General features: G+C 34.0%; 1 protein-coding gene across 1 annotated transcript in view; it reads left to right on the forward strand.

Annotated features, from left to right (window-relative positions):
* Positions 1-26,184, forward strand: part of CNTNAP2 (contactin associated protein 2) — a 2,297,635-nt gene that overhangs the window by 710,818 nt on the left and 1,560,633 nt on the right. Inside the window, exon 3 of the mRNA XM_003820514.5 lies at positions 18,340-18,533. Coding sequence (XP_003820562.5) covers positions 18,340-18,533 — 194 coding nt within the window. The remainder of the gene's footprint in view (positions 1-18,339; positions 18,534-26,184) is intronic.

Raw genomic sequence — 26,184 nt, forward strand, 5'->3', positions numbered from 1 at the left:
AATTGGAGCATTTAGCCCATTTACATTTAAAGTTAATATTATTATGTGTGAATTTGGTCCTGTCATTATGATGTTAGCTGGTTATTTTGCTCGTTAGTTGATGCAGTTTCTTCCTAGCCTTGATGGTCTTTACATTTTGGCATGTTTTTGCAGTGGCTGGTACCAGTTGTTCCTTTCTATGCTTAGTGCTTCCTTCAGGAGCTCTTTTAGGGCAGGCCTGGTGGTGACAAAATCTCTCAGCATTTGCTTGTCTGTAAAGTATTTTATTTCTCCTTCACTTATGAAGCTTAGTTTGGCTGGATATGAAATTCTGGGTTGAAAATTCTTTTCTTTAAGAATGTTGAATGTTGGAGCTTCTGCACAGCAAAAGAAACTACCATCAGAGTGAACAGGCAACCTACAAAATTGGAGAAAATTTTCGCAAGCTACTCATCTGACAAAGGGCTAATATCCAGAATCTACAATGAACTCAAACAAATTTACAAGAAAAAAACAAACATCCCCATCAAAAAGTGGGTGAAGGATGTGAACAGGCACTTCTCAAAAGAAGACATTTATGCAGCCAAAAAACACATGAAAAAATGCTCATCATCACTGGCCATCAGAGAAATGCAAATCAAAACCACAATGAGATACCATCTCACACCAGTTAGAATGACTGTCATTAAAAAGTCAGGAAAAAACAGGTGCTGGAGAGGATGTGGAGAAATAGGAACACTTTTACACTGTTGGTGGGACCGTAAACTAGTTCAACCATTGTGGAAGTCAGTGTGGTGATTCCTCAGGGATCTAGAACTAGAAATACCATTTGACCCAGACATCCCATTACTGGGTAGATACCCAAAGGATTATAATCATGCTGCCATAAAGACACAGGCACATGTATGTTTATTGCGGCACTATTCACAATAGCAAAGACTTGGAACCAACCCAAATGTCCAACAACAATAGACTGGATTAAGAAAATGTGGCACATATACACCATGGAATACTATGCAGCCATAAAAAATGATGAGTTCATGTCTTTTGTAGGGACATGGATGAAACTGGAAACCATCATTCTCAGCAAACTATCGCAAGGACAAAAAACCAAACACCACATGTTCTCACTCATATGTGGGAATTGAACAATGAGAACACATGGACACAGGAAGGGGAACATCACACTCTGGGGCCTGTTGTGGCGTGGGGGCAGTGGGGAGGGATAGCATTAGGAGATATACCTAATGGTAAATGATGAGTTAATGGGTGCAGCACACCAGCATGGCACATGTATACCTATGTAACAAACCTGCACATTGTGCACATGTACCCTAAAACTTAAAGTGTAATAATAATACAAAAATTAAAAAAAAACTCAGACATTTGTCCCACCTTCCCCTGTTTTTAATAATGCTCGTTGTTTTGTTCTCACAATGTCTCAGTATTAAGTATTTTCTAATGAGACCTTTTGTGAATTAGATGGTTAACGAAAGAGTGAAAACATTACTTATCAAAATACTAATAAATATTTAAATATAAATATACTTATTCTTAAGCATATTTATATATAAATATTCTTAAGTATATACTTAAATATATATACTTAAGTATATATTTAAATATATACTTCAGTCTATTTACATGTAAATATACTCATTCTTCAGTCTATTTACATGTAAATATACTCATTCTTCAGTCTATTTACATGTAAATATACTCATTCTTCAGTCTATTTACATGTAAATATACTCATTCTTCAGTCTATTTACATGTAAATATACTCATTCTTCAGTCTATTTACATGTAAATATACTCATTCTTCAGTCTATTTACATGTAAATATACTCATTCTTCAGTCTATTTACATGTAATTATACTCATTCTTCAGTCTATTTACATGTAATTATACTCATTCTTCAGTCTATTTAAATATGAGTATACTCATTCTTCAGTCTATTTAAATATGAGTATACTCATTCTTCAGTCTATTTAAATATGAGTATACTCATTCTTCAGTCTATTTAAATATGAGTATACTCATTCTTCAGTCTATTTAAATATGAGTATACTCATTCTTCGGTCTATTTAAATATGAGTATACTCATTCTTCGGTCTATTTAAATATGAGTATACTCATTCTTCGGTCTATTTAAATATGAGTATACTCATTCTTCGGTCTATTTAAATATGAGTATACTCATTCTTCGGTCTATTTAAATGTGAGTATACTCATTCTTCGGTCTATTTAAATGTGAATATACTCATTCTTCGGTCTATTTAAATGTGAATATACTCATTCTTCACTCTATTTAAATGTGAATATACTCATTCTTCAGTCTATTTAAATGTGAATATACTCATTCTTCAGTATATTTAAATAGTTAAGACAGTATTATGTCTTCTAATTAGGTTTCTAATTATAATTTCAAAAACTATGACATGTTTTCTTCCCATTTTTTTATGGCTGAATCAAAATGTTGAGATTTATAACTTGGACCCCGTATTCTATAATGTCACACAGACATATTTTTTTTTAAATTTTACCTTAAGTTCTGGGATACATGTGCAGAACATGCAGGTTTATTACCTGTGCCATGGTGGTTTGCTGCACCAATTAATATGTCATCTAGGTTTTAAGCCCCACATGCATTAGGTATTTCTCCTAATGCTCTCCCTCCGCCAGCCCTCCAACCCCTGACAGGCCCTGGTGTGTGATGTTCCCCTTCCTGTGTCCATCTGTTCTCATTGTTCAGCTCCCACTTATGAGTGAGAACATGTGGTGTTTGGTTTTCTGTTCCTGTGTTAGTTTGCTGAGAGTGATGGTTTCTGGCTTTATCCATGTCCCTGCAAAGGACATGAACTCATTCTTTTTTATGGCTGCATAGTATTCCAAAATGTATATGTGATGCATTTTCTTTATTCAGTCTATCATTGATGGTCATTTGGGTTGGATCCAAGTCTTTGCTATCATAAATAGTGTTGTAACAAACATATGTGTGCATGTGTCTTTACAGTAGAATGATTTATAATCCTTTGGGTTTATACCTAGTAATGGGATTATTGGGTCGAATGTTATTTCTGGTTCTGCATCCTTGAGGAATCGCCACACTGTCTTCCACAATGGTTGAACTAATTTACACTCCTACCAACAGTGTGAAAACATTCCTATTTCTCCACATCCCCTTCAGTATCTGTTGTTTCCTGACTTTTTAATGATTGCCATTCTAACTGGTGTGAGATGGTATCTCACTGTGGTTTTGATTTTCATTTCTCTAATGACCAGCAATCATGAGCTTTTTTTCATATGACAAACATATCTTATAACTAGGTTTGATTCTAGTCCAGTATGCTTTTTGTTATAATATGTTACTTAAAGCTCAGACAGGAAATGCAGTTCTATTTTGGGGAATTAAAATTAGTGATGTGATGGTCATAAAGATGTGGGAAAACTTTTAGGATAGTAGAAGCTATTGTCCTTATTAAGGTGTACAAAGAATTTTGGACCTTTTTTTTTTATTATTTGATTTTCAATTATTTTCTCTACATTGTCATTTTAGCCCATTGCTATGTCAACCAGTTTCAGCTTGCCCTATGGGGGAAAAAAGCCTATTAAAGAAATTCTTTACAAGAAGAATTGATATCTCTGTGTATATGAATGTAACACTTTCAGAAGATTGCACTGAAAGCAACTATATTTATAAGGCTTATCTGTCCTGTGTGTGTGTGTGTGTGTGTGCTGTGTGTGTGTGTGTACTTATCCTAGTGTTGTTAATGTTGTTTCTCATTCAGAGCCTTGTGAAGTGGGACTGCTATACACATTTTAAGTTAATATCAAAACATACCCACAATGCTTTTGGTGAAATTGTTTCATGTTGCCAAGTATACATATGCCAAAAATCTCTCCTCTTTATCAAAACAGATACGATAGTTACAGTAGTTAGTCATTGAAGTAGCTGGCTATGTGTGCCGTTCACCCTCATAGGAATCAGATGGATTGTAAGAATGAACTTGAGAACTGCATAATGCTTGCCATCCAGGAACTAGGGTTAGGATTGGAATAAGTAATGTGTGTAGCAAGTGCCAGCCAAAGAGAAGGGAATCACTCACTATGCATGAGTCCTGGGGAAGATCAGAGCACTCATAAAAGGCATTTGAGTTAGATCTTAAAGAATTTGTTTGCTATATTTAACCATATTGATCTTGAGAACATTTCCTTTGTATTTCTTCCTCAAAAATGAACTAAAGCAGATAAAGTCTTTATAACCTATGTTTTCAAGTATATGAAATTACTATATCATAGTCTGAGACCAAGTGTACAAATATGAAAAGTGGAGATACAAAGCAATTTTCCACTTACTGCAGTCAGAAGCAATATCTGTCTCAATTGTCATGAGATTTTACTTGAACATGACCTCATCTTTTTGTCCTTTTATGTGTGGTAGACCTAGCTTGAAAATCATTGTATAGACAGTACATTTTCCTTATATTGTTGCACAGATCACTGGCAATTTTGCATCATTGAATGCAACATTGTATATCAAAAATTTACATATATAAATTAAATATATCACTGCACACACGGCAGACAAATTTGTATACATTGTTTTTCATCTATTTGTGTATACCATTGACATTATCACCTGTTTAATAATAGATTTTGTTAATGCACAGATAATAAGTACATTTCTTTTTTGCTATTCTGCATTTGTTTCCAGTGGTGTCTTTTAGAGCTGAGCCTCTGCCCCAGAAAATAATGAAGCTTCAGTAAGAGTCCCTGAGGCAGATGGCATGGAGATGTTATTTGCATCCCTAATTATTTGGTTAATAAACAATAAACTATATTCAGTTACTAGTTAGAAGATTTTCATTTTGTAAATGTGCCTCTGACCCTTTTCTTTCTTAAGTGAATGAAACAGTAATAAATAACTAAAGCTTTTTTTGCACAAAATGCTAGAGACTAGGTTTTGAGAATCTATTTTTAAATTCACTTAATGTTACCCACTTAGCTAAAAGCCACTATGCGAGTTAAAGGAATATCCTGCTGTAATCAGTTCCACCTAAATTCTTAACATTTCTACTTTGAATTGTGGATCCTCTCAGCCAGCTTCCCGGGTCCCTTTGAAGCAGGCCTATGCCAAGATTCCTCACCTCTCATGGGGAACTAAGCAAGTCCATTCTCATTCCCAGCTCATCAGAATACCCTGTCCACTCACTCTGCTGACCCACATAAGCTGATTGCTCCCTGATGTGTGGAGAAGTGATTGTGATAATGTTCACAGGAGGGGATGTGCTAATGCATGCGTGATAACTGGAGCCCGGTAAAACTTACTGAGACAGAATTCTAAGCAGAATTCCACGCTCCTTTCCTAGTGTGGTCCACTCTGAGTGCTAGAGTTTTAATACAGTCCAAGGATTTCTCCAAGATAATTGTTAATGACTTAATTTTATGAGGATTTTATTTATGTAAACAATCAAATAATTTTTAAGAATGAATGAATATATGTATATATATATACATAGAGAGAGAGAGACTTGAGTAAGAATATCTGCATAAAATAAATTAAGCCAAGAATGAAATCTAGAATAAATACAGTAACTGCTCTGGAGAAGTCTAATTCTGCTCTACTGGAGATACAATGGGAACCACTAACATGATTAAGGAGATTTTTTTCAATTACAATTCAATTTGCCTTACATAATCTCTGTCGTTCTTATATGTATGCAGCTGGACCCAAGAATTTTCCCTCTTGTTTCAGGGATATTATTTCCAGGATATAATTAATTAATATATTCATTTTTTACTTTATTAATTCTTATATTCATTTTGTAGATATTGAGTGCCTATTATGTCCAGAGAACCATGCTAGGCAGTGGTTATTAAATAATGAATACAAATAATTTCTTGACTTAAAAAAAATTGGCAATCGTAAGAGTTTACTTAGTACTGGTTCAGGGTTTGCTACAAATTCCATGATTTAATTGATTTTCTTATTGATACCCATCCTTTAATCTTCCCTCTAATAGAGGGGCAATTTGGTAACCTATATCACTATTGTATGTTTGAGCTTTGAAGCGTTTTGTAGTCTATACACTTACTTTCTGCATCTTCACTGAGTAATATTCCTTGTGAGCTGCGTGGACAAGATTGTTTTTACTTTTTTTTTTTTATATTAGAATAACGTCTTGAGAATGATGACATTTTCTGGACAATGCCAGTGAATGGGCACTTAGCTAGGGAAGCCAAGAAATTATGTCTAATTAACTATGCTATTTCCAAAATTCTGCAGACTTTACTAAGAATGCATGCCAGGGATGAAAAAATACAAAGTAAAGCGGTAGATTTGCACCCAGAAAATTGACATAACTTTTCCTTTCTTTGCAACATTGATATTTGCCTTCAACTGATGAAGTCTTCGATCTTGATTTCAATTAGAAATGCAGTGAACAAAGAGATACTAGGGAATACATACAACATGAAGCTCCTCAGTCTTCTTTACAGGGGAGAACTACACAGCAGCTTCCAAATAGTTGCAAAGACGAACATGACTTCAGTGACTTTGACTGGATTATATTATTTTTATTGCCTGTATTTTTCACACATAAGACTTCATTTCTGTGAATAAAATATATGACATATCTGGTTTTCCATATGATAAAATCTTTAAAGATTTTTTGTACATTCTCTAAATGAATAAATTGGATTCTCAAGTATAAAAAATCATAAAAATTGCTTATGAAATATTCTAAAAGAAACCCTGAGTAGCTGGCATATAGACGTGCTCTACAAATATTTGCTGAATGAATGAACCAGGAGAGGTATTTATAATAAATAAGGAAATGACCAGACTCATTAACAATAAAAATTATATACAGTCAAGTGTTACTTAGCTGAAATAACATGGTGTAAATAAATGGTGTAAATAATATGCCCCCTATATTTATAAAACAGATGAAGCAAAACTGAAAATAAGCCAATAAGAAATAAAATCCACTTGATAGTTTTGCTAATGATTGTAACATAATAGCTTGCATTTTAACTTACATTTTAAATAAAATTAAAGAACACAGTCCAATCTCCCAAATTATGGAAATTTTTCTTCTAAAATAATTCTGATAACTAGCTTTCACTTGAATATCTCCAGTAGTGAAGAGCTCATTACTTTTATGGGAATCCATTCTATTGTTGGTAATAGTTATCCTAATGCTTTAAAAATATTACATTGACATCTGACTACCTGCATGTTCCTTTTAGAAAACGTTTCATTTAGAAAAAGAAAAATACTACTACCTGAGATAACACACAAAAGTGTATTTTCTCTTGGCCACAGTATTTTCAGGACATTAAAAAAATAAGATCATACATCATTTACACTGTTTAGTAAGTGAGCTTTAAAATTACAGGTCATGTAAGTGTTCAAGATGTTCTAATCAGACCTAATTGTCACTATTTTACATTAAACTTGTATACATGTCTAATGTAAAACAATGTGTGTAAAATAATGTAAAATAAGAGTATGTTTGTTTTTACACTCTGGCTCAGGCTAGCCTCTGTGTATATCAGTGTGGCTTCTGTGTGGAGCAAGAACTTAATCAAATTTGGATTTGCATTCACATTAGTTTCACTACTATCTAGGCTTTATGTAGTTTTAAGCAACTGTTTAGCCTTTGGGTCTGGCTTTCATTTTTCTTGTCTCTTATAATCTTAGGGTAATATTTGACATTTTAAAAACAAATTAACATCCTTAAATCAAAGATCTTAAAATATAATTGTTGTGAAATTCCCTGAAAATAATTTACATATTTTTTAAATATATGAAACTAAACGACTTGCTGTAAGTCTATTTCTCACAACTGACACTCAGTGCTTTTCCTGTGAAGAAATATATAAACAGAAGCCTCAGCTAGACAGATTTTCTTTTGTTTGCCTAATTGCCAGAAGGTTAATGATTTTCATAATGCCATTTATGTCTGGATATTATCAGCACTGTAAAAAAAAAAAAAAAGTTCCAGTAACTTTTGTTAGTGTAGTGTGCAGAACCATTGAAGGAACAAACATATTGTATAAGGAAACTTTTTTTTTTTTCTCAGCAAAGTGTTTCAAATATGTTAAAATCAGCTCAATATTCAGTATTATTATTTGGTTAAATTCCAGAATGGAAAGAACTTGTAGTAAAATGATTAGGCTATGAACAGACAAATGCACCTGACAATGTTAAGTCAAAAAGTATTTTTTTTACTTAATTGAAGAAAAATATTAATTTTAAAAATATGAGTTAGAGCTGAATAATCTGTAGACATAAAAGCACGTATACTTTTAGAATGTGTGATGTTATTGTTGCATCACTGGAAAACCTTACGTGTTTATTCTTTTGAAGAGTAGAAGATGGAATTTAATTTACTCTTTAACTTTCTGTTATAAAGCTTAACTGTCTTTAGTCTCTTCAGAGCAATGTTACGAGATTGAGTTTCCACATCATTCTGGTTATTCTTTTTGAACACCCTTAGTTTTAAAATTATCTTTCTTAAAAGATTGATCTCATAAGATTGACTACCTTGTCCTATGTTTTATAGCTTATAATTTTTCTTTTGTGGACTGCCTGTTAAAGTCTTTTACCCATTTTTTATTAGGTTTACTGATTGTTTCTTATTGATTTGTGGGGCTTGTTTATACATTAACAAAAATGAATATTTTTGTTATAGGTTTAGAAATATCTTCTCCCAATCTATAGTTAGCCATTTAACTCTCTGATTCATGCCTTTTGATAATCGATGTCTAATTTTACTATAATCGAATTTATATTTTCCTGTTTAGCTAGTACATTTTGAGTCCTGTTTAAAAAATCTTTCCCAATCACAAAAAGATGCTGTATGTTCTCTTCCAGAAACTTTTACAATTTGATCTACACGTTTTGACCTTGATATTTGAGTATGGTGTGGGGCAGAATCACTTCTAGAACAATTTATTGTGGGGGAAACAGATGGTGATTTTTGAAAAAGGAAACAAGAAGAGCTTGTGGATTGCTGGCAATGATTTCTTTATAGATCTGGGTGGCCGTTACACTGTTATGTTCATTGTGTGATAATTCCTGATACTAGCTATTTATATGTTTGTAATTTGTTCATGTATATATATATATGTAAAGATTTTATAAAAATGCATGAAAGACATATCTAATAATACATTGTAAATATAATATTTTACTTAGATGTCATAATTTTAACCCTGTATATTATTCATAAAGTAAAGTAAGGTTACATAATTCTTTCTAAGCATTAGATGCCTTTAATAATGCAGTTGATAATGCGTTTCTTCAAAATGAGTAGCTTTGTTTATTGTTGATGTTAAAACAAACTGTACTGGTATAGGTTCAGGTTTCCAGCCAGTCAAAAACATTTACATCATTATTTAGTTTGTTATCCTATTAGGTTTCTTTTCCAGGTTTATATAATTGACAAATTTCATAAGCATGTCTTTCATGCCTTAGAGAATAAAAATATTAAAAATGACAGTATACAGGATGAAAGCCTGTGGAACATCATTGGAGAGCGCTCTTCAAGCTGACATCACCATTAATCAACGTATTTGGGGCACGATAACTAGCCATTTTTTAATTTACCTAAAACTGTTATCTCCCAGCCCACATTTTACTAGTTTACATTTGCCAGATATTTTGTCAAATGCTTTGCAATAATTAAAATTGAAGATACCTCTATGGAATTTACGCTGTTCTATTAAACAAGGACTCAATTTTATAGAAGGAAATTCTTATAACCTACCACTATTGCCTCCTCTATCACCAGACCCCATTCATCTTTTTCCTAAATATTTACAACTCACATGCTAGACTTTAAAGAGGATCTCTCTTGTTATATTCCCAGATGTACCCACTTCATTGTTTTTAAAATTTATGGTTTTTAGTTTTTGACTATCTTTCCTTTTTTGGCAGCTCCTTTAATAAATATTCAAGAAAGCTAAGATTACATTTATGGATAATGCCAGTCCTTAGGGTTATAATCTGCATTCGAATGCTTCAAAAAGTTAAAGGAACAGGCCGGGCGTGGTGCCTCAGCCTGTAATCTCTGCACTTTGGGAAGCCGAGGTGGGCGGATCATGAGGTCAAGAGATGGAGACCAGCCTAGTCAACATGGTGAAACCATGTCTCTACTAAAAATACAAAAATTAACTGGGCATGGTGGCGTGTGCCTGTAATCCCAGCTACTTGGGAGGCTGAGGCAGGAGAATCGCTTGAACCCAGGAGGTGGAGGTTGCAGTGAGCCAGGATCTCGCCATTGCACTCCAGCCTGGCGACAGAGCAAGATGCCAAAAAAAAAAAAAAAAAAAAAAAAAGTTAAAGCCACTTTGTCTGTCTTATTATGTCTTAGCTTGTCTGAGGAGGTATTTGTCTATACTCAGTTAGTAGTTTTGCTACTTCTAGAATTATTTGAAACTGTTGTCTTTGTTGGTAGAAATGGGTGACAAACAGTACTATTTTCCTGTCATTAAATAATATCTGATAGTATTATATCTTCTTTCTTCTGTTTTGCTTAAAAAATACATTTCAAGCTCTTTTGTTTGAACCTTATTTATATAAGTATTAATTTATCGATATTTTAGGAATGATTGGGCCACTGCCAATTTTCCTACTCTAGTTTATAACAGATGTTGATTAATGGATATAGCCCTCTTCCCTGGCTACTCTAATCAACAAATATCTGCACTTGGTTGAAGCCTGTTTATCCACTTCTCATAGACCACATGACCTCCTTGCAGATGTTTATCCCCCACTGCAAATAAAATCTGAGCTCATTAACGAGTTCATTTTAGCACTTCTTAAGATGCCTGTTACTGTTTTTGTATCAATTAGATAATTCTCCATTGTAGGCTTAAACTCATGTTACATATTATTTTCAATGTTCAGAAGGTCTTACAATTCATGGTGTCATGTCTTTTTTAGTTTTGAATAAAAATTAGTTTTTCAAATGTTTATATTCTATGCATTGGCCTTAGTCTAGAACTTCTCTTAGACTTACCCTAGAAACTTCCAATTTATCACCAATATCTTTTAACTACTGCAAATTTTAACAGGTTTACTGATGTATAATTGATATACATTAACATATATATTTATATAAAGTATAATTTATATATAGTGGTAAATTTTATATATGTACATATTAATATATATCAATATACATTAACTATGTTTAGATATTTAATCTAATATATTAATATTAACTTCAATATATTTATTATATATATTTTATATATTATAAATTTATATGAATATATACACTGTATAATTTATAAATATGTATGTGTGTGTGTATATATATGTCAACATGGAAATATTACCTTTTAGCTCACTAATTATTTCTTTTCAGGCTGGAGTACAGTGGTGCAATCTCAGCTCACTGCAACCTCTGCCTCCTGGGTTCAAGCGATTCTCCTGCCTTAGCCTCCCTACTAGCTGGGATTACAGGCACCCGCCACCACGCCTGGCAAATTTTTGTATATTTTTTTAGTAGAGATGGGGTTTCACCATGTTAGGCTGATCTCGAACTCTTGACCTCAAGTGATCCACCCGCCTCGGCCTCCCAAACTGCTGGGATTACAGGTGTGAGCTACCATGCCCAGCCTAGCTCACTAATTATTTCTTAGATTATATATAATTGGTAGCTTTTCCTCAGATGAGTTTATTTTCCTATCAACCAAATTTTGCATTTGTAAAACTACTTCATAGTTCCTTTTAGTATCCATCTATAAATGTTTTATTTTTCCCTGTTGTAACTGATAATTACTGCTATTTTTAATGAATAGCATTACCTGTTTTATATTTTTGAGAGGATAAAGCCTATTTATCTCCACTAGCCCTCAATTGCTATTACTTATGGAGCTAATTGGTGTTGAACTTTTGACTTTGTTGACTTCGTGGCATTGGATTTCATTCCTGTCATTTGAAATTTTCATTTGCATGTTCTTCTTGACAGCCAGTCTCTCTCTTTCTGGTCTCTTTCTTCTCTCTTCCTATCTCCTCTCGTCTCCCCTGTTTTTTTGTGCTTTATCATTTTGGGACTTTCTCTACTCAAGTCCCAGAATGTCCAGTCTGAAAGTGTACCTTACATTACTCGCCCGAGGCCTGTGCCTGGCAGTGTTTTTAGGGAATCATGTGTCTAGTCACCAAGCCAGTGAATGCCTTTACTCAGCTCAGATATGCCTATTTGCTAACCTCTTTGGGCATACAGCCTCATATAATCCATATGTTTAAGTGAGTAATCAGCTTTCTTCAGTCTCTTTTCACAACCAGGTTAGCCGAGGGCCAGTCTTGGTTTGCAACCTTGAAGCAAGCTTTCTGTTGCTGATACACACAGGGAACTTACATTACCAATATTCCATAGTAGTCAAATGCCCAAATGCCTTTGTATGTCCCCAGATCAGGACTCTGTCTGGCCTCGGCTTCAGCCCCACTCATTGCTTTGCATGTTTGTTGCATTTCTTGGGCATAGAGATGTTTATCTTATTTTTTGACCCTGGCTATGTCTTTTCAATTTTCTTCTTATCTATCTTATCTAAAAATACAGTGTATTTGAAGCAGAAGGGGGTCTCAAAGCCTGAACTCATAATGCAATTTTGCCTGGAGTCTCCTTTTCAATTTATTTTTTTCATCTGATACATATTTCTCAGCCAGTTATTAAAGGTAGTTCTAACCCTAATTGAATTTTTTTTTCACCTTGTATTTTTGCTAAATTAGAATCCAGGCATATAGTCTCTGGTGGTGTTAAAACCACCAACTTGGGTGCCGCGTTTCTTCAGGAGCCATTTATCACTACAACAGAAGCTCCATGGCCTCTCTAAACCACCCACTAAATTCCTCTTTTGTCTGACTTACTGAATTACAAATTACAAAGCAAAAATAACTCATATTAGTCCAGAGCACTAGTTTCTTCAATTATTCAGATTCTCTATTGTAATGGATCACTCTAGGATCCCACATAGAATGGACACGTAGAATACAAACACTGTATATCTTTACAGCATACGTGTGCACACACCATATACTACACACACGCAAATACACAGGGGGAGGAATATCTGTGTATGTGTGAGAATAAAGAGAAGAGTGAGGAAGGAAAGACAGATGGAGGATGGGAGGGGTGGGAAAGGGAAGAGAGAGCACAGAAGAAGAGAGAGAAGGGGAATGAAGAAACAGCATTCTTATTGTTTCGAGACTAGCAAGAGTTCCATAACAAGTATACATCTTTCAAGTTACTTCAACAATACACTAGTTATTTGCTAGATGTTTTAGGCACTATTATCTCTAGGCAAGTGTTCTTCTTAGGAACTAAGAGTTTATGACTGTTCAGCATCTCCACCTCTTCTAACTCCTCTTTGACGTCCAACCACTTTCTTTGAGCTGCTACAATACATTGGGAACTTTTTTGCCCTCTTATATACCACATTCCAGAGGTGGTTGTGATGAAAGAGGTATCATTATTAATCCTCGGATCAATAGAGGTTACACATTTCACAAGCCAAGTAAACAAAGTAATAAACTTCCCCAAATTGCATTGCTTGATAGACCAAAGAGAAAAAGGGAACTTTTCATCGATCTTTCCACCATGTTCCTCATGAAAGACTGACTTTTGCCCTCCCCTTGAGGTTAATCACTACAGTATTCTCTCCACATATATTTCTGCTAAGAAATACATTTTGACTTATATTTCTTCTGATTTTAGATTTTTGCTTTCCTTAAAGTTAACAATAAATTCTATTTTGCTAAAAGTAATTAGATAAATGGGATTAAGCAGCTGTATGTTAATTGCTTGCTTGCTGAAAGACTGGAATGCAGCAAACAATAACTTAAGAAAATTTATTCTGGAGCATTCATTAGCAAAACAGAGGAAATAGTCTAAGTTTCACCAATCAATCAGACATTTTCTCACCTGTTACCTCATTGTATTAATTGCTCGTTGACTTGAGTTCACTGAATCACCCTGTTGCTTTTGGTAATACATAGAACTGTGTATGAAATTGGCTATAAAATTTCTTCAAGGTTTCGAACTGTATATCTAACAGGTAAGAAAATATATTTGTTACCCCACAATAACAATAACTGAGTATATTGTTGTCCCTGAAATTAACCTACAGCTCTTTCAAAATGTTATGGAATTCTAGGTAAAATAGGAAGATGAATGATATATGACAATAAGGAATATTATATATTAACACTACAATAGGAAAAAATAACATATAAAAAACACACTACAAAGCAGGTATAAGTAACTCATTGTTAGTGAACAGATTATCAGGAAGTGGTCCCAAGAGGTACTGCAGACTAGAATCTCCAGGATACACATCCTGAGATGAAAAATAGCATCTAGGAAGTTAATTAGTAGTGTTTTGGGGATGAAAACCTGTGGAAGAGAAAGGAATGAAACAGAAATTAGTTACAGGGAGGAGTTTAGGTGAAATGCAGTTTCAATGAAGTCTTTGACCAATCCCTGCAGGGAGCTCTGAGACTGTGAAGACACCTCAGAGTTTCTACAGGTTGAGGCAGGGTACTGGCTTTTTATAGCCCCAGGTTGACCAGTCGTTGCATTTGCACAACCCCATGAAGGTATACCATCTACATGTGCCTCTTTTTAACCCAGGAAATTCCTGAAGAGGAATTACAGCTAAGTACTGTATCATAGAAAAAATATTCTTGTAAAAGTGTGAATTATATGATAATAGAAACTGAGAAGTAGTTACATCGTTTGCACATATATTCCATAGATAGCACCCATATAACCTATGCAACACATACACTAGATACTTAAATTTTTCCAAATGTTTTGTGAGATATGATTTCGATATAGTGAAAGGTACAGATTTTAAATTTGTATTTTTTTTTTTTTAGAGATTAATCTTGGGCAGGGATCGACAAACTTCAACCCTCTGTCCAGCTACAAGCTTTTGTTAATAACACTTCATTATAACATGGCCATACTCTTTTGTGTATGTACTGCTCTTCATACTATAATAGAATTTGGCAGTTTTAACAGAGGTAGTATGGTCTACAAAGCCAAAAATATATAGTGTTTAACCTTTTACAGAAAATGTTTGCTGACCCTTGTTCTAGGGTTTGCTATTTTCAAGTAATACCACCTCATATGTAAAGTAAGACCACAGCATAACATATTTCCTGTCCAGACTCCTATCCTTTGTACTATTGTAGTTGCATATCTGACTTCCACATTTATTATAAACCCTGTTATTCATCATTACTGTTTGTAAGCACTAAATTATCTTTTAATGAAATTTAAAAACATGAACAAATATTTTATATGTACTTAACATGTTTAGCATTTTAAGCACTCATTTCGTCATGTAAATATGAGTTTCAAAATGGTAAACTTCCCTTAAGGTGAAAAACTTATATTTTTATAGTATACACATATAAGTGATGAATTCTCCCAACTTTTGTCTTGAATATTACGTTATTTTTATATTTAAAATATATTTTTGCTGGACATAGAATTTCAGGTTGCCAGCTTTTTTTTTATCTTTCCTTTTCATCATGTCTGATAGGTTGTTTCATTGTCATTTGGCTTGCATTATTTCTGCTGAGAAGTTGTAACCCTGTGAATACCTTTAAGATTTTATCTTTAGCATCGTCTTTCAGCAAATAATTATAATGTGCCTTATTGTATTTTCCCTTGTATCTATCCTGCCTGGAATTCAATAAACTTCTCACATATCTGAGTTTATATATTTCAACCATTATTTCTTCAAACATATTTTATTCTGACCCAATCTCTGTCATCTCTGCTTTTAGTACTCCACTTGCATGAATGTTAGGGCACTTATCAGTGTCTCACAACTTACTGGAATAACTTTATTTTTTAAGCCTTGTTTTTCCTCTCTGAGCTTAATTTAGATGCCTTATATGGCCCTACATTCTAGTACCGTGATGTTTTCTTCTGTGTCTCATCTGCTGTTAAGCCTATCCATTAAATTTTCTATTTCAGATGTAATTTTTACTCCTAAAATTTCCATTTTGTTCTCGTTTGTTGCTTTTCTCCTTCAACATTTTGCGTTCTTTTTTAAATGTTTATATGTTTTATTTTAGATAATAGAATTAATAATTACTGTTTTTAAAGTCTTGGTCTGCTAATTTCATCATTTCTGTTATTTTGGGGGTACATTTCCATTGATTTTTTTCTCTCTGGTTCTAAGACATATTTTCCTGCTTGTCCAAATGTCTAGTATATTTTTCAGTTTATATACTTGACATTATGGATGCAATGTTGTTGAGTTTCTAAATGTTTATGACTTTCCTTAATGGAGTGTCAAGTTTTGTTCCATCAGAGAATTAATTTTTGGTCAGATTTATCTTTTTCAGTAACCTTTGCTCAGGTGTGTCCAGACTAGCCCTCATATTAGGACTAAAATATCCCTACATATAATGCATGACTTTTATGGGATGTCTACTGAATGCCTGGAGGGATTCAACAAGGTCTCTCAATTTTGTCTAGTCTGAAATCAAATTTTTCCCAGCTCTTTGCAACCTCTGGTTATTGTTGACTTCAGAACTCCCTTTACCTGGTCTTGTGCACTCTTGATCTGAAAGTACACAGCATGGTGTTTCTTCTGAGTCCAGATTGCAGAGACACATTCATGACTCCCTTGTAGATTTCTAAAGCACTTTACACAGCTGTGCCCTCTCTGGGACTCTGTCCCGTTAATTCCAGCTTCTTTAGTAGCTTTGAGTTGTAATATGTTTCCGTTTCAGTGACACTACTGCACTGCTGAACTCTGTTTGGGATCATCTTCCATGTACCATGATCCAGAAAGTGAAGCTAGCAGAAAGCCAGGAAGTTGGCAGGGCTCACCTTATTTGTTTATCTTATTTTATGGATCACGTTCTGCACTGCCCATTGTCCAGTCCCTAAAACAGTGATTTTTTAAATTTTTATTTTATTTTATTTTTTGAGATGGAGTCCCACTCTGTCACTCAAACTGGAGTGCAATGGCACCATCTTGGCTCACTGCAACCTCCGCCTCCCAGGTTCAAGCAATTCTCCTGCCTCAGCCTTCCCAGTAGCTGGGATTACAGGCACCTGCCACCACGCCTGGCTAATTTTTGTATTTTTAGAGGAAACGGGGTTTCAGCATGTTGGCCAGGCTGATCTCCAACTACTGACCTCAGGTGATCCACCTGCCTTGGTCTCCCAAAGTGCTGGGATTACAGGCGTGAGCCACTGCGCCCAGTCAAACAGTTATTTTATATATTTTTTAGTTTTGTAATTTTAAAAAAAGCTATTCTATCATAGTTTTAAGCAAAAATAGGCCATGTAACCATTATTATTTGAATATCTGTGATGATTTATGAAATGATTCTTATTATGAACGTCCTCATAGAATAAATTATTTTGCCAGCCTTTAAATTCCTTATTTAAAAAATAGTACACACGTTTTGATATACTGTGCATTGGATAATCTATTGAATATTTTTATATCATTTATTCTCTTTAGTAGCTGAACTCACTGTAAAAATTATAGTGCCTCTTAGCACTAACATTATGCCATATTTTCTGTAACTTATTTTGTGTACAACCCTAGTTATTTTAAATATTACTGTAAATTAAGAATATTGATCTATATGAGTGCCATTTTTCTAACAAATGTTCTTACATTCTTACTATTTGCTAAGCAATTCTTATATTTTGCCAAAAGAGATTTAACTTTGTTTAGTATCTAATTTTTCTAGAAATATGACTTACAAGAGGTATTGACTGTATATCTTCTAAGTGTTAAATAAACATTCTGCCTGATTTCCTATATACTTCCCTGTACCTCTCAGTGGTACAGGAAATTAATGTAAGATTAGGTTCATTTTAAGAATTGCAAATATTTTTCTACTTTACTTCACAAGAAAAATATATTTTAGAATTGTGTATAATTGCTTGTTTTTAATTTATAATTTATTAAATGATAAAGTTTACATGACAGAAAAAATTGGATAGTTACATACATTTTTCTCATGATTTTAGCTGAAGAGTTTATGGTAAATTGGTCAACCCTCAGCCAATTAGACTTTGACATGTACTAATAAGATCTAATTGAGGAATTATGAAGACATTTGCTCAGGAGAAAATGAGCACATAATTACACCATAAAGAGGTTAAAGAATCAATGTTACCAGCTGGAAGAATATTAGTTGAAGTCCCAATGGCATCTATAAAGGATATTTCATAATATATCTGTGAAATAGAGCACTGCCAAGGCCAATTAAGATACGTAGAATATTCCATTGTCAGTTGTACAAGTTCAAATTTAAATATTCATTTTCCCATCTTACCTCTGCCCATCTTCAGGTGCTGGGGGATGGTCTCCATCAGACAGCGACCATTATCAATGGCTTCAGGTTGACTTTGGCAATCGGAAGCAGATCAGTGCCATTGCAACCCAAGGAAGGTATAGCAGCTCAGATTGGGTGACCCAATACCGGATGCTCTACAGCGACACAGGGAGAAATTGGAAACCCTATCATCAAGATGGGAATATCTGGGTAAGTCATTGGCAGGAAAGCAAAGACACAGAATTGGATTGGAAATATTAGAAAATGGTACAGGATTTACTAAGCATGTATAGTTATCAATATTTATGTATTCAAATCATTGGGAAACTATTCATCATTGTTGATGGAAGAAAGTTTCTTCAGGCTGTAATTTCTATCCAATGGTTAAAGCAATGATTCTAGATCTGGACTATGAATTTGAATCACCTGAGGAAGTTTTAAAGCACGTAGATGAAAGGCAAACCCGGATCAATAAGACCAGAATCACGTAAGTTGAAATAGTGATTAATGATACTGATAACTTTTCTGAAGACAGCGATCTTCAATTGAAGGAAAATATTGAAATTATGAAGAATATAATTTAGAGAAGTAACAGCAGTGATAGATGTTAAGAAAAGAACTTGTCCATTTTATAATAGTGTCTTAAACACTTATTACAGATCTATGTTCACTTTATTCCTTTATTATGAAAGAAGAGAATAAAGCTTAACCCATTTGTTCTTAAAACGTCTCTATTAACTTAAAAAGTTGTATATATTCAATCAAATATTCACCACATAATAATTTGAATAAATTATTTAACAGTAAAATTTAAATTAGAATTAAAATTCTACTTTGGTTTAATTATTTTAAAAAGCAGGCATGACCAAAATCAAGTGCTGTCATCAATATTAAACCAGAAGAAGAAGAAGAAAAAGAAGACGAGGAGGAGGAAAGGGAGAGGATGAAAGGGGAAGGGGGAAAAGAAGGAAGAGGAAAGGGGTCACTTTTAAAATCATGTCCTTCACAGTATTAGTTAGAGTGCTGGGTATCTTTAACTTTATCATGAATCACTCTTGTAGACTTTGTATTTTAAAAGTCCCCAATTGTTTTTTCTAAGTAACAAGAGTTTATAATTTCTAGCTAAAGTGGATGTTCATTTCTACAGCAGTATGTGAAATAAGGATATAATGTCCTGATAATAAAAAATGTGTCTACTTAAGTAGAACTTTAGAAATAACTCCTTTCAAGTCATAATTATATGGAAAGAATATTTGTGTATTAGGATGTATACGTTACAGAAAGCAAGTAGTGGGAAAAATGCCTCTTTCTAAAATGTCTTCATCTCGCAATTGAGATAATTCAAATCCTCGGGCATAATTTATAGAGAAGTGCTTATCAAGCCTGAATACACAGTAGAATTAGCTAGAGAACTTTAAAACATATAGACCCTTGTGTCCCAACCCCAGAGACTTGAATTTAGTTGGTCTAAGGTGCAGCCTGGGCTTTGGGATTTTAAAGCTCCGATGGTGATTCTAATGTACAGTGAACACCGAATACATAGTTTAGATTGGTTTTCAGTCTACAGTTAAGAAGGGGATAGAGGAAGTATATGCTGAAAATGAAGAGGAGAACAGAAAATTTGAAAGGGTTGTCCTTAAAATTTGGCAGAGAGAGAGAGGGGAAGACGGAGGAGTAAGGGGGTTGGGTGGGGGGAAGGGGAGGGAGAAATCAAGTGGCCAACCAACCAAACAGCAGACCAAACAACTGAGAGTAAACAGTGAAGGCTTGGATCACAGACTCTTCTAACACCCAGAGCACTCATTATTTTCTAACTTTCTATGGTTTCTAAACTAAGATCAAATGAGCATGTTGGTAAAATTGCTAGAGGGGTTACAAGTCAGACTCTGAAATACTGTTCTCTATATCAGAACAGAAATACTGTTCACATTTTTGTATTTGTAAAGTCTTCGTCTCAAAATTAAGAGTGTTCAAATCTCCTCTCCTCTCATAATGTGCCAAGATAGTAATAAAGATAGCTGCTAAAATACTTGAACTTTAATGTATCTGTCAAATACTGAACAGTTAAGGACGGCTAAATGCAGAGACATAAGGAAAAAAGGCTAAGGAGGATAAAATTGCTCAGCTTGTCTTGGAGTCTTTTTTTTTATTTTTTATTTTTGAGACGGAATTTTGTTCTTGTTGCCCAGGCTGGAGTGCAGTGGTGCGATCTTGGCTCACCGCAACCTCCGCCTCCTGGATTCAAGCCATTCTCCTGCCTCAGCCTCCCGAGTAGCTGGGATTACAGGCATCCACCACCATGCCTGGCTAAATTTTTTTGTATTTTTAGTAGAGACAGGGTTTCACCAGGTTGGTCAGTCTGCTTTTGAATTCCTGACCTCAGGTGATCTACTTGCCTTGGCCTCTCAAAGTGCTGGGATTCCAGGCGTGAGCCACTGCACCTGGCCTTGGACTCTTGATATTACATAGAATAATAATGGTTGAGTCGGGGAGACAAGGATGTCATGTAGTGAAAATATCACAAATTATGAAGGTATGCTGGGTCTACGTATAGGGCTCTCCATCTTAAGGGGATAAAGGTGCATTTTTATTGTCTTCTCGCTTTCTGGTGTTCACTTTGTTTCTTCCTTTTAAATATTGTGTTTCTTATTAAAAATCAGTATGCTACATGATGAGTGATTATTAGTAGTGAGCTAATTATAAAATTTTAAAAATCAAAACAAGTTGGAGACTATGTTAGTCTGTTCTTGTACTGCTGTTAAGAAATACCTGAGACTGGGTAATTTACGAAGAAAAGAGTTTTGATTGACTCACGTTTCCACAGGCTGTATAGGAAGCATGGCTTTGGAGGCCTCAAGAAACTTACTATCATGGCAGAAGGCAAAGGGGAGGCAGGCATGTCTTACATGCCGGGAGCAGGAGGAAGAAAGAGACGGGGGTGTCACACACTTTTTTATTTTTTCTGAGACGGAGTCTCGCTCTTTCGCCCAGGCTGGAGTGCAGTGACGCAATCTCGGCTCACTGCAAGCTCCGCCTCCCGGGTTCACGCCATTCTCCTGCCTCAGCCTCCCAAGTAGCTGTGACTACAGGCGCCCGCCACCACGCCCGGCTAATTTTTTGTATTTTTAGTAGAGACGGGGTTTCACCGAGTTAGCCAGGATGGTCTCCATCTCCTGACCTTGTGATCTGCCTGCCTCGGCCTCCCAAAGTGCTGGGATTACAGGCACGAGCCACCACGCCCGGCCTGTCCCACACTTTTAAACAACCAGATCTCCTGGGAATTCACTCACTGTCAGGAGATCAACAAGCGGGAAGTCCACCCCCGTGATCCAATCACCTACTATCAGGCCCCTCTTCCAACACTGGGGATTACAATTTGACATGAGATTTTGGTGGGGACACAGACCCAAACCATATCAGAGACACAATCTAAATATTGCAAAATATATTTAAGTACCAATAAGCCTGCCACATAATGATTACATTATTTAATAATCTGTGACAGAAATGTTTTAATCCTTACTAATACAAAAAAAAAAAAAAAAAGAGTCCAATCCTTTGACGTATTCTAAAAGAGATAAAGTTCGTTGACTTCTAAAAATTCTTGAATATTTTAGGGCTACGTCTTATCATTCATTAAGAGATTAAAATTTAGCATTTACAAATTTCAACAAAAAGTACTCTTGGGGATTAAGTTTATTAAAAATGGTATTAAATACTAGAGTTTTTTAATCCACTACTGCTTAACATTATGTATACTGGACTTGAAGAGAATTCTGATATAGAGAAGACTGGATGGCTTTTTGATGGAAAACACCTTACAAGATGTAAAAATTTATGTATTTTTGAAATTGTTTTTACTATCCATTTTATAATGATTGTTTACCTGAGAAATATAGAAGATAATGTATATTAAATCACATGAATATAATTTTAAACAAATGTCCATGGTTATGTTTTTTCTGATTGTTGAGGAAATGGACAACATAAGTAATTTTTTATAGTATTCTTATTAAATGTTCATATGGACATTCCGAGTTATTTTATCACTATTGGATAATATATTAAAATAAGCAAAGAACAAGTCATATATAAGCGAATTATGACAGTTTCACAAGGTTTTAGAGTCATGAATCTTGCATTAGGGAGTGAGAATGGCTCCTGAAAAGATTCCTAAAGAATGGTTTATCTGAATATTTAATATTCAAAGATCTGAGTTTCTAAATGGGCTTGACTAGTCAAACCTTCCATTCCTCTTTGATGATACTGAGCATAATAGAATTCTTTATATTTTACAATATAATTTCCTTCTACTTAGAACCTCTTTTCCAATGTAAAAGGTAAATAAAATTGCCCAAAAAATCATTACGTCTACATACTCCACCAACTCTAATTTGCATGATTATCTTGAGATGTTTTCAAGTTTCCTAAGTATAATCTGTTAGAGAGAGAGAGAGGAAATATTCTGTATAAGCATTTTGTATCAGAAGTCCATTAAACATTATATTAAATAAGAATTCCAGCAGGCTTTTGCTAAGAGGCCTGTTTTGCTTGGGAAATTCAATTACTGGATTTTGAATGCAGATATTCAGAGCCAAAATAGGAAACTGGAGTAAAAGCAGTGGATGCCTTCTTTACACACCACTATGATTTTGTAGGATAGTAACATACTACAAATTTACCAGTCATATGAGCGCAGTTTTTGTTTTTCTTTAAAAAACACTTCCTAATCATGAAAACATGCTTGTATATTCTCAGTTATTTTTAAAAACAGTTTTGATCCATTTTGTTAATTTTAAGTAGGTGTTAGACTGAAATTTGTTACCACTGCATCTATTAAATGGAGAATTCTACAGAACACAGCTGTTTTATCATATTTAAATTATATGGTTAGATACTTATCAAGAATATAGGGATAAATAAATTCATATTATCTAAGAAATATTAAATAGATTACTTATTTTCAAAACCTAGATCTCTTTGTCACATATATGCTTTTCCCATGTACAAATGCATACACATAATTGTTTCAATAAATTTAAAACATTTCAAAAATCTAGAAGACAAATACAATAGTTGGCAGTTTCATTTATGAAACATTTGTATTTTCTGAATATCAAGGCATAAGCTGGACCACGTATTCCCTACTTTCTTTTTAATTACATATTCCATCAACCAGTATTTATAAAATAAAAGTTCTCAAAAACATCCTTTTGAGTTAGCCTGTAATTAGCCATCAGGCAAGTGAAAGCCAAGATACGGAGTTGAAAGGTCTGAATTCATGTATCTTGTTTCATTTGTTTGTTTTATAAACTTGGAGATCTGACTTTATTTCTCTGTTCCTAAAATCCTAATCTGAGAAGTAGATATAATTCCTATTGATATATTTAAGTGAGATTATGTAAGTAAAGAAATTTTTCAAGCTATAAAGATTAGAAACGTGTGTCATCAATTCCCAATTTTAGAAGCATTCTCCAAATCTAGTTTAGTATGTTTTTTCAGTGACAATAGTCAGTAATCACAATTTTCAGAATTTTTAGTCACCCTCTATGCTTTTCAGATTCACTTTACCTCTTTTTACTCTTATTCATGATTGAAAATATCTGACAATATTTTAGATTAAGGAAATGTTACTTAAAGTTGGAGGTAGAATGTGTGCAAATCTCTGTCATAATTTCTGATTAACAAATGGTAAATACATGTTTAGATAGTGCAGTGCAGGCTGGGTCAGTAAGGCATGACTGGTAGACCTAGCTCTGTGCCGGTTGCCATTGCAGTGCTTGTAACAAATTATCTGTTGCCATCATGATGGCCTTGTGTCCAATGAGCCATTTAAGGGGACACTGTTTAGAAATGAATGGATTGTTCTGTCCTTTCTTTTCAGCCATTTGTTATAGTGGTTGCACTAATTTTCCAAATCACTTAAAAATCTGTTCCCAGTATAAATATAAAACATAAATGCCATTGTGTTACAGTTCAATGGTGTACTTAGATTCTTTCAAAATATCTAGAATTTTGTCTGCATGCGAAAGTCAGAATGACAACCATCCTGTCGCCTGCCCCTACATCTTCCATCGGATAATAACTTCTACTTCACTTAGGACATGAATGTGATTCTTTTCCCCAATAGACGAGTATTACCCTTGCTTCTTTATGTAAACATCTACATTCTTGCTGCCATCAGTTATTTGGGTAAAGGATCAGGCAGACATATTCATAATAATTTTATAGATAGCTTATTGAGAAATAAAACACATCAGAATAATCTGCATCAAACACTTTCTAAAATTATCTTTGATATAAATGGGGTAAAAATCTTCAGAACTTGTATAGAAAAAAAAACAATTTCCAAGGCGATTTCAGAATAAGCTCCTTATTTCTGTGAAATAGATTTTTCTGTTTATACTCCTCTTAGGCTGGATAATATTTTTAAAGTCTCATGAATTTTAATAAGTTGAGTGGATATTCCAGATCCTTTTGCATATACTGTAATGCCTCTACTAGTGAATTTTGATCACCTTTCTAAATACACATTTGTATGGTGAGATTCTCATTTTCAGAGGTCATGAGGTTTCTTGGGACAATTTCTGAGACTCAGTATTGTACATAAATAGAACTGTTCTAACAAATATGGTTATGTGTTTAATATTTTTCTAAAATTTGGAAGATAAAAACAAGATGCTGTTGATAATATTGAATATATTATTGGCATATATTATGAGATAAAGGAAAATGTTATAATCTCATAAGATTTCTTACAGGCTGTAAAATAACAGTATATAGTTCTTCACAGTATAATGTATTTTTCATCTATGAGATAAAATAGGATATATGTAATTATTCTTCTAATGTTTAAAGTATCCATGAAACAAGATTTGTTATCAATTATACTAATATTTTCAGGTGTTTTATTTTACATTGAACTCAATGCTAATTTTTTTTACGTTGAACTCAATGCTAATTTTTTTTACATTGAACTCAATGCTAATTTTTTTTATCGTGTCAAGGTTGGATTTAGGTTACCTGAGGCTAAATAACTCCAAGTAAATACATAGTTATATAATGTGTTGATAAATGGGTACCTACAAATAATTTGAATAAGATGTCAGTTCCTTCTTTTAAGATGTATGTTTCTACTCTGCTCAAGTGGTAACTTAGAGGAATACTAGTATGCTTATTTTGGGAAATTTAGGGCACAGTAAATCATGCTTCTTATGTGCCTGGAGACGCCTGAGAGGCCATGGAATGAGTAATTCTATGTTACACTCTGGAATCAGACCACCTAGGCAGATTATACAATTTTGGTAACATAGATCTGTGTATCTTCACGCAGATTCTTTAAGCTTTCTGTGCCTAAAGTTCCCAACCTGTAAAATGGCTCTAGTCACTTACCTGAATAGTATTTACCTCAATGGAGGTTGTAGGTATTAAGAGAAAAAGTCAAACAAAGGGTTTAGAGCAATGTCTGGAACATATTAATCACTCAATTATTTTATACATTTGTGATTTCTAGGTGCATTAACATAGTATATTGGCTCTTTTCTTGAAAATTTAAAATAGCCTGTTACTTCCACTTTATAATAACGTTTTTCTATTAGTGTATTGGTGTGTGTACTGCATTACATACATCTCTGTTTCCCAGCCTGGAATGACAAATGACTCATTTGTAAGTATAATTGAGAATGCTAATTTATGCCATTCAAATCATGGGCCTACTTATTATCACATCGAGTCCTATGCCTTGTCATATGAATTGTGCCTGGAAAGTTTTTTCAGATATATATTTTTAAATGAAACTTCAGTGAAAATATGACTAGGATGTTTTCATTAGACTTAGTTTAATAAATTCACTTGATAAAGT

This window comes from Pan paniscus, chromosome 6 (assembly GCF_029289425.2).
Source record: "Pan paniscus chromosome 6, NHGRI_mPanPan1-v2.0_pri, whole genome shotgun sequence".
Classification (NCBI taxonomy): Eukaryota; Metazoa; Chordata; class Mammalia; order Primates; family Hominidae; genus Pan; species Pan paniscus.